The 19,604-nt window shown below is 41.6% G+C and overlaps 1 protein-coding gene across 1 annotated transcript in view; it reads right to left on the minus strand.

Annotated features, from left to right (window-relative positions):
* tnn (tenascin N) overlaps nt 1-6,537 on the minus strand; it is a gene marked incomplete at its 5' end in the record, with an annotated part of 85,240 nt that extends 78,703 nt beyond the window's left edge. Inside the window, one exon of the mRNA XM_080725806.1 lies at nt 6,477-6,537. Within this exon, the coding sequence (XP_080581932.1) occupies nt 6,477-6,537 (61 nt within the window). The remainder of the gene's footprint in view (nt 1-6,476) is intronic.
* Nucleotides 6,538-19,604: the final 13,067 nt, after the last annotated feature.

The following is a 19,604-nucleotide window of genomic DNA, read 5'->3' on the forward strand; positions in this document are numbered from 1 at the left end:
AGAGAGAGAGAGAGAGAGAGAGAGAGAGAGAGAGAGAGAGAGAGAGAGAGAGAGAGAGAGAGAGAGAGAGAGAGAGATAGGAGAGAGAGATGGAGACTCTCACAGAACTACACTGCCATCTTTTGGTCCTTTCCGGTTGAAACTCCATGATTCCTATGATTACCTCAAATGTCTTTTTGTTTAATGAATAACAATTTACAATTTAGGCATTTAGCTGACACTCTTAATCCAGAGCGACTTACAATAAGTAAGGTAATACATCAAAACAATAAGCAAGCTAATACATCAATATATCAACATCAATACATAGAAATATCAATCTAGAAAAAATAACTTACTGTAGGTAGACCGAGCACCTAATCAATAAAAAATCTTTATATAAAAACCTGAAAACTAAAAATGCTATCTAGCTTTCATGTATGGTCATTGGGGAAGGCAAGTGCTACATTAAGTGCTAGGGGCCTAACTACTGCACTTCCCAAATCTATGAATTAAGGTTGTAGTAAAACAGAAAGGTTAGAATCATTATGATTATGATGATGTTATTATTATTATCAGTTTCAAACTTCATAGGCAAACAACCAAGCTTGTGGTCACACATACTTATTGGTGTAGTCGCCATTATCATATGCATATCCATAGAGAGAGAGAGAGAGAGAGAGAGAGAGAGAGAGAGAGAGAGAGAGAGAGAGAGAGAGAGAGAGAGAGAGAGAGAGCAAAAAATGCTCAGTTTGATTGTTTATTATAAAACAGACTGAAACTGGAAACTCTTTGTCTGGCTTTAAATTAATTGTATACCCCTAACTATTGGGGACACTATTGTAATGACTGGTCTAGATTTATTTATTTATTCATCCCGACCGTGATGGCCCAGGTAATTAAAATGTAGTAAGCTACACTACTAGTTACTCTTGATTAAATATAGCTCAACTACACTACAAGCTATCCCCAGAGAAATGTAGCAAGTTTCCGTTACTCTACTTAGAAATGTAGTTAAGCTATGTAGCTAAGCTAATTGTAGCTAGCTACTGCCCATCACTGCTTAAAACTGCATGAGGAGCATATCCATACTCCCTGTTGCCAGTCAACAGATTATTGATTCTCTAGCCCCACCTACTGGACACCAACCCTGTGGTCAGGGACTCTCACAATGAACCTCTAAATAAAGAATTCATTCTCACTGCCTGTGCTTCAGTGGTGTAACATATGCCAGCCACAACACCACCCCTGCTCATAAAAAGTAAAATATCCCATATACTGTATACGTAGTCGTAGGTACTGTACATCATTGAAGTAACATTCATAGACAGGATCACTTTGCTTCCCACGTTTCAGAGCCTGAGCCGAGTGAGCTCTGTGCATATAACATATCCATCCCATATGCTCACTGATACATTACGAGACCCACCCAGTGCAGATGCCAGAGTCTAAGATTGTATTACTGTATTCTTGGTTTGATTAATGACATATTCTCACCTCTCTTGTTAATTCTTACTCTAATTGCTTTGACATCTGAATTTATCTCATGGGAAGGGGGATTTATTTACACAATAGCTTATATCTCGATAAAAATGTTTTCCTTATTCCCGTGGAACGCCTTCGGCATGAAAATGTTAGTTTTAACTTTGCATCTGAATCATGCCCTGTGCTGAATGTTATCCCTCTTTGACATCCTCAATAAATACACTGTGTGGGTATTATACAATACCCACACATACAGTACACACATAACTGCGTCATAAATAGCAGCTGAGGGTACAACTTCTCAGCCAGCCAAGATTTGCAGTCAGAGATGGCCCCCACTAAGAACATTTGTAGGATTTGTGTACCATGTCGCCTCTAGTGTCTACAATTGGGATGGTTTATCTTCCTAAATTAACAATATTTGCTTCAACTAATACTCACAGGAAGATGTCTGGAAGATAAGAACAAGGCCAAATCAGCATGGTGAACTTGAGAAGAGGTCTCGGGCTCTTTCTGAATTTGGAGAAACAGCCATCAGCCACCACAGTGAGTCCAGCATGGACTTTCTAGAGAAGACACAAGACAAGTTCACAATCAACTTAATGTTCACATCACAGGTTTACTGGTGCTACCATTGTTTTTTGTGCATACTCCTTCTACAAGGTAAAGGACTTATTTCAATCAACATATAAAATGCATGTTGATCACCGTTTAACAAATAGTCTTTTATTGTTTTGTTCATCATTGTTATAGTGTTTGTTCGTGTCTCTTTAATAAACAGAAAATGCATTTTTTAGGTGGGTTGAAACATTTCAGTCAATTAGGAAAGCCTACCCATTTATAAGCTTATATTCTATAGTGGTCCAGCTCATTTCTTAGTTCCATTACTTCAAACTCCACACATTTAATCTGTATTCTCTCTCCTGATTGGTTAAAATAGGTGTCCAGACCTGATAATGTCTGTTTACTAAAGAGCAGGAGAGACAGGGAGACTGTTACAGAACATACACTCTATACAGCAATGAGTGCTATGAGAATATAACCTTGCATAACCAGACTCATGGCTAGGTACAGTAAGGTGCTACGATATGTTCATCAGTGAACTAGCGATGGGACGATATGAACATTTCATATCACAATTATTATTGTGACAAAAGAAATCGCAATTTACGATATTATCGCGATAATCGAAATCCATTATCCTGGGGCAGAACATGTGCCAAAAAATAGACATTTGATAGAGTGGAAAAAAGACAGTATCAAGTATGTATATTATAAGTACCTTTTACCAACTAGAAAGACTGTTCCTTCGAAACAGTGTGGGCTCGCTTCCAACCCAAAACAATAATAGTAAAAGTGTCAAGTTCCCAGGCAATGCTCTCTTTCATTTTACTGACGTAAAATGGTAATGCAAATACAATGTAGACAAGCAGTGTTATTACATGAACTTAAAGGACCAGGTCACCTTTGGGACAACCAGATCTTATTTTATTGTTGTGTGGGGACACGATCAACACAATGTTGAGTTATTTTTTGTGTTCAATCTGTGTTTTTAGATATTTTAGTATTTCAGTATGCTACAACTGGTCATATGATGCATTTTGCATCATATGATGCATGAGATGATGCAATATCATGCTACAAAGCATCATATGACCAGTTGTAGCATGCTGAAATACTAAAATATCTAAAAACACAGATTGAACACAAGAAATTACAGGATTGTGTTGATCGTGTCCCACACAACAATAAAATAAGATCTGGTTGTTGTCCCAGAGGTGACCTGGTCCTTTAACGGTATGGGGGGTATACGTTTTAGCATGAAAATATCCACCTGTTTCCGCGAGAATTTACTGTAGCATTATGTGTGGGACACATCCGGAGAACAGCAGACATACAACCTCACACCACCTGCACAATGCACGATGGGACGTTGGAAACGTGTGGATACTACCATGTTAAGTGCCAAGCAGGAGGCACATGCTCAGCAAGGTTTACTTAACTTACCGAATAAAATTTATTCTCATTTTCTGAAAATAGCACATCTACAAGCTCATAACGTGTCACATTGTATGTCAGATGCACAGTGTGTGGTTACTGTATGTTTTGTATTAATACAATCTGCAGGAGATACTACTATGATAGATAAATAAAGAAATAATTAAGATAACAATAAAAACAATGTGGACGGGTAAACAAACAAGTTCGAGACCAGTAGCATGTTGAGAACTGAAGTTATGGCTCTTTAAAGCCCGGCCATTTGGAAATTCGCAATGCTCCCCCTGGAAACAGCTCAGGGACCCACCAGAGGTCCCCGAACCACACTTTGGCAACCAGCCATGGACCCCCTGGAAACCTTTCAGGGACCCTCGGGGGTAACCGAACCACACTTTGGGAACCAGCAATGGACCCTCAAGGACCTCCAGGTTTCCCTATGTTTTGTATTAATTCTAAAATCTGCAAAGTAACAAGTAACTGAAGCAGTCAAATACTGTAATTGTAGTGGAGTATAAGTAACAAAAATGGAAAGTAAGATATGATGAAAACATAATAAAAATGGTGTCATTCTTTAGTGCTGAATTGTGCCGTAAATTTTATAATTTGTGCTGCTATCATTATTGAGATATTCTACACGACACCACTGTTCTGCTGCTATCTTCTACAATGAAATACTGCTGCACCGGCAATCAGTATACTGCTGCTAAATCTGCTAATTCATAACCATATAAATATTTATATATATAAATATATATAAAAGCACAATTGATGATTTCAACTGCACAAATTAGAGCACATCCAGCACAAAAAATGTAGACCATTTTTCCCGATTTGTAGCCAAACAATTGGGGTGCAAGCCTAAGCAAAACTATAACTTAGAATAATCCCTTATTCTTTTTAAGTAAAATTTCTAAAACACTACAAAACATGTCTCAAAGACAAATACAAGCAAACGTCTCCACAGTAACAGTTGTTTGTGTGTGTGTGTGTGTGTGTGTGTGTGTGTGTGTGTGTGTGTGTGTGTGTGTGCGTGCGTGCGTGCGTGCGTGCGTGCGTGCGTGCGTGTGCGTGCACATTGTAGATCAACTTCATAGCAGTATTAAGTGGTCCATCTATGTTTTTTTATTAATAATAAAATCTGCAAAATAACAAGTAACTGAAGCTGTCAAATGCTGTATTTATAGTAGAGTATATGTAACAAAAATGGAAAGTAGAATAAAAGTACCTCAAAATTGTACTGTAGGTACAAGTACTTGTATATGTTACAGTATGTTTGGGTAACTCAGGACGTTCATTGTAAGAGCGCTTGTTTCGTTCACCACACACTAATCACCACCAGATGGCGACGACAGCCCATAGACAGCCATTCACTAGTGCAGGCGCTGACGTCACTCGTTTGCGACTCCCTTTCTTTATTTACTAGCCTAGCTGGGCGGTGTTTAGCCATTAGCTTAGCCATTAGCTTAGCCATTAGCTTACTATGAGCGTTTATCTTGGGCTTGCCCAGGCCTTACGGCCTGGGCATAAATATAACGATTGCATTCACCACGGCTTCGTAACTCGCGCGGCGCTCCGCCGGCCGCGCGGCCCTGGCCCGCTCTTCGCGGCCACTCGCGCCTGCGGCGCTCGGGGGCGAAGAGCAGGACCAAGGTCCGCTGGCCTTCGCGCCGCTTGCAATGTCGTGGACAATCGATGGGCTCCGCCTGGAGGACGTTGTTGTGGGCGACCGCTTGTTCCGCCCCGTGCGGCACCGCGAGTGCTCCGTTTCTCGGCCGTCCTGTTTCTCTAACATCCGGTGACATATATACTTGAGTAAATGTACTTGGTTACTTTGCAGCACCACTAGCCTTACGAGACTTTCGCATTGTCACTGCAGGGCCGACTTATGTAAGGCTACATCACCACAGAACAGCCAATGACAGCCAAGCCTTTAATCACAGCTGTGTCAATCAGTAGAGTGTAGAGGGACATTTATTTATAGTTTTAACTATAACTATAGTTTTATACATCACACAGCTTAGACATTTGGATCAAATCAGACAGCAGACCTGTGTGAACACATTGATATGAATAGCATATCTGAAGTGTGAATATTGCAGCCACAGCGACTTAATATAAACATGGGTCCCTTTCCCCTGTCTCACTCTCTCCCCACTCACTAAACCCATTGAAAATGCATTGGGTGCTTAAAGTTAAACATTTTTATTTTTTTAGAATTAAACTACAAAACATTTCAAAACCAAAAGTACAAGCACACGTGTCCTCAGTAAGCTGAACACATAAAAATTTGAATGGTGTTTAAAGGTGTAAGCGTTTAGGAGATGAATCGCGCCAAAGTTTTGAGGAGATACTGACTGACTGACTGACTGACTGACTGACTGACTATAAATAATGAAGATAACATACGTGTGCTCGCCTTCCAGGCGAGCCCACAATTATAGAGGGTTTAAGTGGTACCGGATATGCAGCTCGGCAAATAAAAGGTGAATTGAACCCAGTGCATGACGGAGGACAATATCACGATAAATTAAATCGCCACAATATGATTATCGTGTTTTTTATCACGATAAACGATAATATAGCTTATTGTTACCAAGGAATCAGACCTAATTAGGAGATGTGATGTCAGACTGAAGGAGTGACATCATAATTGACCCTATAAAAGCTAGAATCACCACTAAGAGAGTCAAGTAAGATCTCAGGGAGATATATATAGTCATATTTAGTCATGTTTAGTAGAAGGGTCAAAGGAATCCACTTATCTACAACAGAATAGAACCAAGTAGAAGGATCGAAGGAATCTATTGATCTACAGGAGATCAAGATTAAGAAGGAACACCGAGAAAGAGAGCTTATCGGTTTAGAAGGACCAAAGATAAAGTCCATTGAAAGATTGAATCGGCGTCTATCTTATATAATTCAGGATATAAGACTCAAGAGTCCGACCACACTGGGCACAGAATAGGGAGAATTTGTTGAGATAAGAACTCCTACAGTGACGTGACCACACTAACCTTGGTCACACTTATCATCCCACCCCGACAGTGAACCTTGACCGGTGCGGATGAGAGACATCAGTATGGAGGTGAAGTGGACGTCATGTCCTCATCCACTGGCATGTTCATCAACACCATCCTCTGAGAAAGACACACAAACACAAGCACACAGGGAGCAATGAGACTGGCTTGTTGGTTTTCCTCAAAATCAAGCTTCTTTTCAGGCTGAGAACAGGGAGGACAGGAAAGACTTTAATGCATCCTCAATACCTTATAGGCGATCTTGGCAGGACACTTCTTCCCCAGGTCCAGTGGTGGTGACATGTGGGTCAACATCTCATACATGGTCGGCCGTGTAGTGGATACGACCGCTACAGCAGAAACATGAGAAATAATAAGAATAACTTTATCTATGTAGGACTTCTTTAAACCAGGGCTTCTCAGAACCCCATAACTCTGAGAGTGTACAAGTGGAACCAAAAAGACCCTGACGGGTCCATTTGTTCACTCTCAGAGTTACAGATATGTAAGAAGTTACAAAGTACTGGTGGTATATTAAAGGTGGTTACATTACATTGCATCAACTGAAGAGAGAGAGAGAGTTGAGACCTGGTTATATAAAGGATATAATGATGACATTTTTAAGGAAGGAATTTAGGACAACAGCATACAGTATAGTGGACTCTTGCTTGGTAACATAGGCTACTGCCAATATTTGTAAAATATTGTTTTAAAGCAAAACCAAGAAATACTTTTGCTAGAACACCGCAGACAAGAGTCAAAGGACCCTATTGGCTATGTTATGTTAATTTTTTGTTGTGTGAATAGTTGCCTGGCCTTTAGAGTTAATAACTCTGAGTCCAGCCAGTGACGAGGGTCTAACTACATTATTATAGGGAAAAGAGGGATCACATGAGATGCAAATGCAGTTATATGTACAGTATCGACAGAGCCTGGCATTGCTTGAATTGTGGTGCAGCAAAATTACTCCATTGTGGCAAGGGCAGACTGATGCATGCGTGTATACTTTAACACCAGTAAGACTCCCTAATCGGGAGATAAGCGACCGTAGGTGGCTTATCTCCACAAATAGGGCTAAAATTTGTTTTTCCAAAATCTTCCTGATCCATGTTGATGACATGAGTGTAGACATGCTGTGTAGTGATATTCGTGATTTTAGGGCAAAAACTGTAGGAGCAGTGTCCAAAAATGTGTTTTAAAAATCGGCCTGAAGGTGGCGCTAGAATAGGGCCATGTGAGAAATGAGGGGTGGGGTCTCCGCGTTGCCTTGGCGGACGAATAGGTACCGGCCCCGGCTCTCCCGGACGCTCCTAGCCCGAGTTACGGCAGTGGCAGGGGGTCCTCCACTGGGGGCGCCACCACTTTTGCATCCGTTCTGGAGCACCAGGAGTCGGTGGTCCCCGGGAATTCCCCGTGAGCAGCCCCGTTGGGGTGGTCATTTGGTCATTTTTGCACATTTGGTCATTTTTTACATCTGGGGGTCCCCCAGGGACCTGGGGGTCCCTGGGGCTCCGGGGGTCCTTGGAGGTTGTAGTTTGGCAGGCAAGGAGTGTGGGTCCCTGGGGCTCCGGGGGTCCTTGGAGGTTGTATTTTGGCAGTCAAGGAGTGTGTGTGCAAAATTTGGCATGGATGGGGGCAATGGTTGTGGAGATATGAGCAGGGCAAAAGTGTGACTGACTCACTCACTCACTCACAGACAGCCGGTGGAGGTTTTGGTAGTAAATGCGACCTACGGTCGCAATAATTTAATTCCTCAAGTTAGTAAAATGCTGCCTACTGCACAACTTTGCAATTTAGTTGAGTATGCTCCATCATTCTCACACAAATTGGGGCATAGAAATATCAAATGCCTTACACAACATTTGTTAAATAAGGGGATTTTTATGCATCTGGTTTACGTACATATAATATGGTCATTTTCACATCTCTGTAAGATCTCTACATTTCACATACAAAGATCGCCCCCTGCTGGACAGAGTTGGAACATGACGATTGTCAAACTGTTTCAGGTCTCTAGATGAATGTAAATAATGACATATCTCACCATGCAGCACGGTCATACTCTCCCCAGATGCGGACAAACTCATCCAGGTATCTCGAAAGTAGTTCTGGGGGAAGGCAAATAAAGAAACCATTGTGCAATCTATACACAAGACATCTTCAATACGACTCTGCATAAAAGCAAATCACTCCCATTCAGCATAAAACATGTAGTGTATTTCAGCCTTTCTCCTACTGTAGTACTCCAGTACCACCAAGTCCAAAACCATAATCTTGAGAATGCACTCCAAGGAGAAGAGAACGGTGAAGGCTGTATTCAGGTGCTTAAGGATGGTGTTGTAGGCCGCTGGAGTTGAGTGATACTGTCTACAACCAACAGAAAACACTAAGAAATAGTCTTTACCTTGTCAAGTTATCTGTGCTTGATAACTGGGTAATGGGCTAGCCTAGAACAGGGCTTCTCAAGCTTTTTAATGTCAAGTATTTGCAGGCCAGGGACACCGATTTGATAATCATTTTATCTTTGGTTCCCAATCTACATGGCAAAGTCCTTTAGTAATTTAACTCTGGGAGGGTAATGGGTATAAATGGAAACAAATGAACCTGTGAGTGTTCTATTTGTATTATCGGAGTCAGACCCCCTGGACCCCTCAAGGTCCCCAGACCCCACGTTGAAAACCAGTGGCCTGTGAAGTAAGCGTGTGTGTGTGTGTGTGTGTGTGTGTGTGTGTGTGTGTGTGTGTGTGTGTGCGTGTGCGTGCGTATGTGCGTGCGTGCGTGTGTGCGTGCATGTGTGTGTGTGTGTGTGTGTCCTGATGTGCGTGCATGTGTATTCCAGTGTTCCATTGCACATAAAACAGCTGTTGTCTCTGAATGTAGGCAAACGATGATAGAGCTCCATCAACCAATAACGTCTGACAAAACTCAATGTACCGTACAATTTACAGTAGCTAAAACAGTGTCGAGATTCTGAGTAAGTAACTTCATTTAATTTCAGTCTGACCAGAAGCAGCGATAAAACGTATCCAACTGTGATAAAAAATAAAATAAAAAAGCAAAAAAGAGGGGGGGATCAAAATCATTTCCCCCCACCAAATTGATCTCTGCCCATGAGTGACTGTTCTTGTTCTTTAGAATATGTATATAACTGCAGATCTATGAGCTTGTAGATCGTCTATTTCCACTATTTCTGAAAATATTCAAAATGCATGAACCTTTCTCAACATGGAATGGGATTGTGAACATGGGACTATGCGAAAATAATTGTGATTGTATGTCATTATTGTGACTAATTGTGAGCATTGGAGATTTGCTTACCTCGTTTTTCTCCAGGCTACACTCCTGGATCATCTTATCGCCTTGCTCCTGGAAGGTGATGATGATGAGGGCCACAAAGATGTTAACGAAGAAGAAAGTTAAAGACCACAAAGTAGACCATTTCCACGGCCGGGACGAAAGTTCTCCTCCGTGACATCGGTGGGGTGCTGGAGGACCCTGAGAGGAGAACAGAGAAGAACCTAAGCTGAAAGGTTCCACTACAGTGGGGAGTGTTTTTATTTCTTGATATTAAGAGCTGTTGTTTAAACAGAGTGAGAATATTATGAAGTGATAATTGGGTTTTTCTTTTCAAGCGATGTCCGTTATTCATTGAGAATAAAAGCACCACCCTGTATGGTGTGTGTGTGTGTGTGTGTGTGTGTGTGTGTGTGTGTGTGTGTGTGTGTGTGTGTGTGCGCAGCTTGACACATCAATGTCTATAGCTGACCTGTTGTGACATATCATTGATGACCCATATTTGGCAGGCAATGCCCATATATGGACGCTCCATATATGGCCAAGACAGAATTAATTTACAAATGCAACAATGTCTGTAGCTGGCCTGCTCATATATGGAGATACTTGACGTCAATATTTTAAGGCCATAGCTGAGAATGCCCATATATGGACATATTGTGTGAGTCTCCTGTGGTCTATAACACTAGTAAGAAGCCTCGGGCGACAAGCGCGAGGTCGCGCCAGTGATGTGGACATCAGGGATGTGGATGTGATCCCCATATGGGCATAAAAGGGATTTCTTCCCCTGGCAAACCAAGGATTTCCATATTGCCATATATGGGCATAAAGGGGATTTGTTACCCCTGGAATCACAGGGATCTCTCTAACAGGGCATCATTACTAGTGATGACATCAGGGAACTCCATATATGGGCATAAAAGGGATTCTGTGGGATCACAGTGAAGCCAGAGAGTGATGTCAGAGCGGCAAACCCATTCTGGTAGAGTGGTTCCCCTGACATCACAGTGACATCAGAGCATGATGTCAGAGCAGCAAACCCTTATAAAAACCATAAAACCGTGTACACGTCTACATGTCTGTGATGTTTCTCATGGTAAGCTGCGACCTTCGTCTCAATAACCCAGCAAGCACGGTCAGGTCCGGGACCAATCAGTGACGTCTCGATTGGGGCCAGATCAAGTCAACCCATGACTAGTCAGATCTGGCCTAGAATATCACCTGATTTCAGCCAACATAAATCCTTCCCACGAAAATGGACGTCCTGGATTAATCAGAGTGGGTCCAATCGAAGTCAGATGAATATCATAACTAGTCAGATATGTCCCAGAATATAACCTTATATGCTCATATTTCAACTAACATTACAAACAGAAACAATAAACCTGTCAAACAAAAAAAGTCCATATGACTAATAATGGTAATGGCGTCAAGATCATCCCCATATGGGCTGTGATCAGGCCTAGTTCTGAACCTGAACCCATTGCTTAACCTTATTCGTAATCAGTTCATCCCTAACTAATACATGCCTAAAGCTAACCTAATGAAACAGCAACACAAATCCAAATTGGGGATGCCCATTTTTGCCCAATTAAACAGGAGTCCCCAATCAATTGGGTCTGTCAGTCCAAAATGTGTCCTGTTGTGTCAGGAACACATAATGATTTTGTGTATAGCATTGATGAGCGTCACTTCACAATATACACATAGTTACAGTAAATGGTAACTGACCTAAATAGTGGAGGTCTCTGCAATGTTGGTAGCCAGGACAATCTTCCTCTGGCCCACTGGGGGGCGCTGGAAAACCATCTGCTGGTCTGTCACCGGCATGCTTGAATGCATTGGGGAGGAGAGGGGAAAAACAAGAGATAGATATTCTTTCAATGCAAACCATTAACCAAAGATGTTTGCTCCATCTTTGTTCTCTTCCGTGGGAGGATGAGTCACTTGGGAGCCTGAGTAAAAGCCAGACTTCCCCCTAGCTTCTCTTGAACCGCCTTGCCTTCCACCAGGAAGGAAACATAGCACTGCATCTGAGGCATGAGAAACCATGGGTTATACAAATATAATGAACAGGGTGAATATGATTAACCTGTTCTTTACCATGCCACACCATGCCGTGCCATGCCCACCAGAGCCTAGTGGAAAAGTGGTCCAATTCATTCATCTCCTCCCCAGACAATAAATGAGTGGTAAACTGTCTGTCTGGCTGCAATCTGGTTTACCTAAATATAGATATCAAGATCATAGTCGATGATACAGTAATCTGTAGCATGGAAGAGATTACCTATTTAGGCTGTACTATAGATGAATACCTGTCAGGGGATAGCATGGCAAAGATGGTGATAAAAAAGTGAAGCAAAGAACGAGATTCTTGGGTAGAATGTCCACTTTCATCGACAAAAGTGCCCTAAAAACCCTAGCCGTGGCACTCATTCAGTCCCTCTATGACTAGTACGCCTGCACCTCTTGGACTAAACTCCAAACCTCCCAAAATAAATCGATCAGACTACTTCTTAACCTGGGGCTATTGACCCACGTTTCTCCCACACACTTTGCTAGCCTAGGGTGGCTAAATGTAGACGACGACAGGGTTAAACAACTAAAAATGGGATTGACATTCAAAATAATCCATGCAAATCGACCCACCACCCCCACAGTACCTGCTTATCTGATAAATCACCTTCAAAAAGTTAGCGACACCCACAGCCACGATACCAGAGGGAGCGTACATAACGACCTGATTGTACAAACATGTCACACAAATATGGGTAAATTCTCTTTTTACAATACTGCCACACAGGTGTGGAATTCCCTGACTGTTTCACTGAAGACATGTAGCTCGCTGGGCCCCTTCAAGGTGGCCCTGAAGATCTACCTTTCAGGAGACCAGAGATAAAGGTAGTATGGTATAGTATAGTTAAGAGGTAGAAGGAGTGATTTTGAACAACTTTGGGGGATGTATGTGGGTGCCATGGAGACAGCAACCTAAATGTAAAAACACCATATGGATAAAAAAATAAAAAATAAAAAAAGATATATATATATATATATATATATATATATATATATATATATATATGTATTTATTTATTTTTGTATTATTTGTATTATTTTCATGTGCATGTGGTATATATGTGTGTGAATGTGAGTGAATGTATGTGAGTATATGTATTGTATTGTATGTTTAATGTTTATTGTATGTCCAAAAACAAAAACAATAAAAATATATTTACAAAAAAAATAGATAAAGGTAGTCAACACTTATCCTAGTGAACACCCACCACCCTCTAATTTTATTTATATTTGATTGCATTAAATGTAGTTTTTACTTGTATTATTTTTAATGACATTAAATGATGTTCGTGTTCTACTAGATGATACATTTTATTAGGAATTCCAACGTAAACAATGTGAAACCGGACTGTGCTGCAATGATTGCTGTTTGTACTTGTATGTGTTATTCATTATAAATGATTCAATCAATCAACCAATCAATCAATCAATCAAAACTGTTTGTTCCTCTTCCTTTCTCTCATGCGTAGCTATCAGCATAGCTATCAGAGTTGTCTCGAGAGATTAGTCTGTCTTTGATGTGTTTGAGTATATCCAGGGCTGGCTTTACGTCCACTTTTACAAATACTCAAAAGTTAAGACACAATACAGACAAAATAACAGCATGACAATATGAAAGGCAATTAATCTAGGGACTGTTGTCCCTATTTTGGCCTCGTCTTTTTACAGATTTGACAACATTTATCAAAAATAGTGGAAATGCGTAGATCAGACCCAAATATCTAAACACAGAAACAAATACACAGCATTCTAAAAGTCTCACCAGTCTGTCCAGGTCCAGCCTCTTTGGCAGTGAAGGCCGGCGCCCCATCTCCCTCAAAATGTCGTCCAGGTATCTATCCTGGACCGAGTGCATGAACCCAGGCACCTTGACTATCGGGCAGCCCCCAAAGTATTCAGCCAGCATCTGGTCGTCCCCAGTGGTGCTCATCAGTACCATGCGGAGCTCTGGGTTTTGGTCCAGGTGTCTCTCTGGTGGATCTCGTCCACCCCTGCAGCTTCCTCAACAGCACAGCCACTGTGAGGAAGAGGAGAGATCCTCCACTGTGCTCAGGAGGATCACACCTATTAAAAAAAAAAGTCTGTGTGATTAATAAATGAAATGATAATTATCTCTCAGGTGTGAAATACTGACATGATGGTGGAGTGAAGGGAGCAGTTAGGGGTTTGTGCAGTTAATTAATTAAGAGCCCAGGAGATCGCCGAATATAGCCATTTTGAGCTCCCCGCAGCCATCTGGGACGCCATGTTGAAAATGGCGGCTTTCTGGGAAGTAGATTTTGGTATCTGTATGTTATTTAGGATGCCCAATACTATCAGAATCCATTGAAAAACATTTTGTCATTTTTGAGGGGATTAAACCATTTATTGACTCACCTATCATATCATCGACAGGAGAGATGATCAGAGGATCAGAGTTTCTACCAGTATAGTTGTTACATCGATTGAAGTATGAGTAGAGTTTCTCTGTGAAGGTGTAGTCATTGAAAGAGTTGAGATGAACTCTGGTCTTCACATCATAAAAAGACACCAGACCCTCCTCATCATCCACAAACACTCCCACTTTCTGGAGGACAGAAAGGCCAGCTCTACTCATTTCCCTCCCTCAAACCTTTAGTCCAGGCACCTTGTTCCGCACGGGTTGTGTTCCTGTTGGTGGACTCTCTGGTCACGCCTATTGCCCAGGCAGTTTTCCATCCAACCTGAACCTCATAGTAAAACCTTCCAGAGGAGAAGCCTTGTTTTCCTAAGACAGAGACAAAATATGTGAATCTCTCTTTGCTCCTTTGGGAGATTATTCCTTACGTTACCACAATGTTTTCCATCCTCAGACAGGATGAGATAAGAGTTTGCTGTATCAGGGTCCAGAGTTACATTCACGGTGTATTGCCGAATCCTCCTAAGCTCAGATTCTCAGAGTTTCTCCATCTCTTCAATGGCTTTGGTTTCTCTCTCTCAAGCTACTGCCTCTCACACTGCGTGGCATCAGCTTTTAAGCCGTCAAGTTGCATGGAATCTCACCTCATTAAATATGACATCAGGTTCATCCTAATCTCTCAAGACAGCCTCAGAGAGACAGACCGATAGGTGTCGCCCTTTCTTTGACGATGGGTTCCCAGATTGGGTTCATCCAAATATGGAGTAAGACACAGCTCCAGACTGGACTCCATGAACTACTCTGGTCTGAATATAAAAAAAAAAGACCAGAAGCTTGTAAAAGGGGATCTTGCCCTTCTGTCTTGTGCAAATGCATTCACTGTCCCAAACCAGACCACAGAGGTGACCTTTGGTGCCAAGTAATGGCTGTGCACTGCCCAGGGCACGTGTCCTGTGGTCGTCTGACAAAAGAAAACATGTTATATTTATGTGAGCGTTAATGTGTGCGTGGTGACAACTACACACTAACGTGTAGTCAGTAATGTTTCAATTCTGTGAATGGGGACAGTACATGACATGTAGTATTAACCCATTCAGAACGGGTACACAATTTGTGTTTCATTATGTTATGCTTTAACTATTGAAAAATAGCAGATATACAAGCTCACAGCGCGGCACCGAGTGCCACGCTGCGAGCTTGTAGATCTGCTATTTTTGAAGAATCGTGAAAATTTGAATTTTGACCCGATTCTATAAGTGTCTTTTGAATCCTTCTAAGATTTTTTGAAAAAACTATGTTTCTATGTCAGCAATCTGGCCAGCCATCGTCAAAGAAAAGGTCCTTTTCACTTAACTGGAGCTCAGTTAGTCTGTTCTTGAGAGACTACTATGTCAGTGGTGCTCAAACCTTTTCATGTGAAGGACCCCCAAAATGATATTTATTTGGCCACGGACCCCCATCTCAAAATATCTAGTTCTATGGACCACCCAGAAGCAAAATTTGAGTTACAAACGTTCGCTTTGAAAATACATATATTCAAAGATTTGTACACATTTTCACGACTTTTTCAAAAAATAGCAGATCTACAAGCTCACAGCGCGGCACAGTGCCGCGCTGTGAGCTTGTATATCTGCTATTTTTCACTGGTTAAAGCATTCAATCATTTCTAGGCCTAAATGGGTATATCCATAATTGTCCCATGCTAGTAAAGCCTGATAAAATTACCAGTGTTTGGATGCTCAAGAATCAATCGTACCAGAGCACAGAGGTTGACTGCCAGTCGATGACTGGCTGCTATTTATATATTATTGTATCACTACACAATGGTATATCATTGACCTAAATTGAATTATTAACAAGCACATGATGATTAAAAAATGTATGTTTGTATTCCGTAACTTTGTATCCAGGTGCACTTAAATTCAGTTTGTAAGATTTAATGGGATCTTTTTCTAAACTGTGTTTCAGTTTGGTGGTGAGGAAGAAGATGATGGCGACAGTGGTGGTCCGAAACCTACACTGCTGGATCAATCTTTCAGGTTGAATGTGACATTTGAAGTCGTCAATCAGCAGCTTCAAATCCAAGAGCTTCAACACAGGACGAATAGAACGATTACACTGAACGTGGATATTGGCAATGGTTGTGAAGCATTTGTGCAAACTGCGAATTTAGTAAGTGATATATTTTCGTAAAAGATAAGCTTTATATTCTATGTTGTTTTCTATACTGTTTGTTAAAGAGCCGTTCCAAAAAGTGGCATTTGGCATGTGCCGTTTCCAAAATGGCATATGCCGTTTCCATAATGGCATATGCCGTTCCGAGAACTGGCATTTCGCATGTGCCGTTCCGAAATGGCGTATGCCGTTCCCAAATGGCATATGCCGTTCCAAAAAGTGTGGCGATTGGCATGTGGCGATTGGCATTTGGCATGTGGCGATTTCATAATGGCATACCGTATGCCGTTTCCAAAATGGCATATTCCGTTTTCCAAAGTGGCAGATGCCATTTCCAAAATGGCTAATGCTGTTCCAAAAAGTGGCTTTTGGCATGTGCCGCTTTCAAAATGGCATATGCCGTTTCCATAATGGCATATGCCGTTCCAGAAGGTGGCATTTGGCATATGGTGCTTCCAAAATGGCATATATGCCGTTTCCAAAATTTCATTTGCCTCTTCCAAAATGGCATATGCCGTTTCCAAAATGGCAAATAAAATGGTAAAATTCTTTAAGCTAACAATTGTGTGTTCGGGTTCGGGTTAGCCCTAGCTCTAAATTCTGGGCCAATCTGTCCTTTAATGGAGACGGGCCTGATGAACCGAAGTTCACTGTTTATGTTCAGTACGAGCAGCGCGATGAAGACGGGCCTGACAATAAACCTACGTCCACTGTTAGTGTTTGTGTTCAGTTCGAGCGGCGCAATGGAGACGGGACTGCGGCCCGGAACACAAGAGATGAGCGAGGTACAACGTAGATTCATGGAAGATTACCTCAGCAGAACCGGCCACAGTCGTTGTACTGACACACGTCGAACTTCATGGAGCACTATGTTAACCTCATGCTGCGTGAGTGTATTTCTTCATTCTAACCATTTATTCGTTTTAACCCATTTATTAAAGTGTCAGTGCAATGGAGAAATCTCGCTGTTTCTATTATGGGTTAGAGGTAGGGTTAGGTTTTGGGGGGTTTGCATCACACGTTATTCTAACTTGTTCAATCCCTTTAATCACTCGCCTCAGTAATGGAACTCTCGCACGCGTGTGTTCTCGCTAGCCTAGCTAGCTTGACAGATCTACAATGCACAAGCTAACAACGCAAATTATCTCTGGTGCAGGGACGCTGGATGCTTTTTGCTCACGTCATTCCATCATTTACACTACTAGTCATTGTTTCATTGTAATCCAATCCTTAACGTTTGAAGTTATGATCAGAAATCATTGTATGCACTGTGCACACTCCAGGGTGGAAAGAAAACTGGAAAATAACCACGTGGTGGTACGGCATATGCCGTTTCCATAATGGCATATGCCGTTCCAAAAAGTTGCATGTGGCGATTGGCAATTGGCATGTGGCGATTTCATAATGGCATATGCTGTTTCCAAAAAGGCATATGCCATTTCCAAAAAGGCATATGCCGTTTTCCAAGGTGGCAGATGCCGTTTCCAAAATGGCATATGCCGTTCCAAAAAGTGGCTTTTGGCATGTACTGTTTCCAAAATGGCATTTGCCGTTTCTAAAATGGCAAATAAAATGGTAAAATTCTTTAAGCTTGTGTGTGGAACTCAATAGGACTAGCCGTTTTTGGTAGACAATGGTACAACAAACAAAAGTGTAGTTAGTTTCACAGAGCCAAAGTTCTGGAAGTTTTTTCCAAAGTTCTGTACATTTTGAAATTGAGACAAAGTTCTGGAAGTTTTTTAAAAAGTTCTGTACATTTTGAAATTCCCGTCATGTGAAAACGGCCCCTGCGTGTCCGATGAAGCCAGTTGATTTGACATGGCTCAAGTGAGATTGGTCCAAATCATTCGGGTGAGCTACTAGCAAAACATAAGCGGCGTAGGCAAAATTATGGGGAACAGGGCCAATCTCTGTCCTCTAATGGAGACGGGCCTGTTCAGTACGAGCGGCGCGATGAAGACGGGCCTGACAATGAACCTACGTCCACTGTTAGTGTTTGTGTTCAGTTCGAGTGGGCGCGATGGAGACGGGACTGCGGAAGCTTGTAGTCCGCGGCCCGGAACACAAGAGATGTGCGAGGTAGAACGTAGATTCATGGGAAAATTAGCAGTGTTTGGATGCACCAGAATCAATAGTACCAGAGCACAGAAGTTGACTGCCAGTCGATGACTGGCTGCTATTTATATATAATTGTATCACTACATAATGGTATATCATTGACCTAAATGGAGTTATATTAACAAGCACATGATGATTACAAAATGTATGTCTGTATTCTGTAACTCTGTATCCAGCTGCACTTAAATTCAGTTTGTAAGATTTAATGGGATCTTTTTCTAAACTGTGTTTCAGTTTGGTGATCCGAGTGGACCGAGTGGTGAGCCGAAACCAACTCAGTGGGTCATCTCAGCATTGCTATAAAGCATCTAATTGCATTCATTGACCCGCCCCTATGATTATCAAAACATTGCTGTGGCTATTTACAACCACAACAGCTGATGTCCTTTATCTCTATCAGTAATTGTTTCAGCCATGCAACACCACCGATCGCTTTCTTTTTCTACCAAATTGAGTCGGCAACAGAGTGGGTCGGTAACGGTTTCTACATTTTCTGCAGCTAGTGTGGTTATTTCATATCTGGGTATTATTTGAAATGGGGTTTCAAATAGGGTTTGAAATGTGTTTAACAATGAAATCGGTCTTGTTGAAGTGGTAAATTACAGCCATTCTGCTGTAGTCCACAATCAAGGAGATTGTGCTGACTGACACTCTTGTTTTTGTTTTGTCTTTGCTCTTCAGGAGATGCCCAAAAGAAGACCAAGTTCCCCTTAAATATTAAAATGTTTTTATTTATTTTTTATTTTTTTTACTTCCCCCATGTTGGGAACTGTAGCAGTAGAAGACATGTTGACTGCATTGTTAAGACACATATTTGTCTGTGAAGGCTACCCAGTGGTTGGCGCGTACTTGCATGTTTGTACTGTCGCTTGTTGTAAGTTATGTCTGGGGTTTTTGTACTTATAGCCTTAAAACTTGGTCCTGTTCATTTCATTTTTCAAAAGCCTTAACACTTTCCCCTTAAATATTAAAATGTTTTTATTTTATTTTTATTTTTTTTACTTCCCCCATGTTGGGAACTGTAGCAGTAGAAGACATGTTGACTGCATTGTTAAGACACATATTTGTCTGTGAAGGCTACCCAG

The sequence above is a fragment of the Nannobrachium achirus genome (genome assembly GCF_963921795.1).
Source record: "Nannobrachium achirus genome assembly, chromosome: 5".
Classification (NCBI taxonomy): domain Eukaryota; kingdom Metazoa; phylum Chordata; class Actinopteri; order Myctophiformes; family Myctophidae; genus Nannobrachium; species Nannobrachium achirus.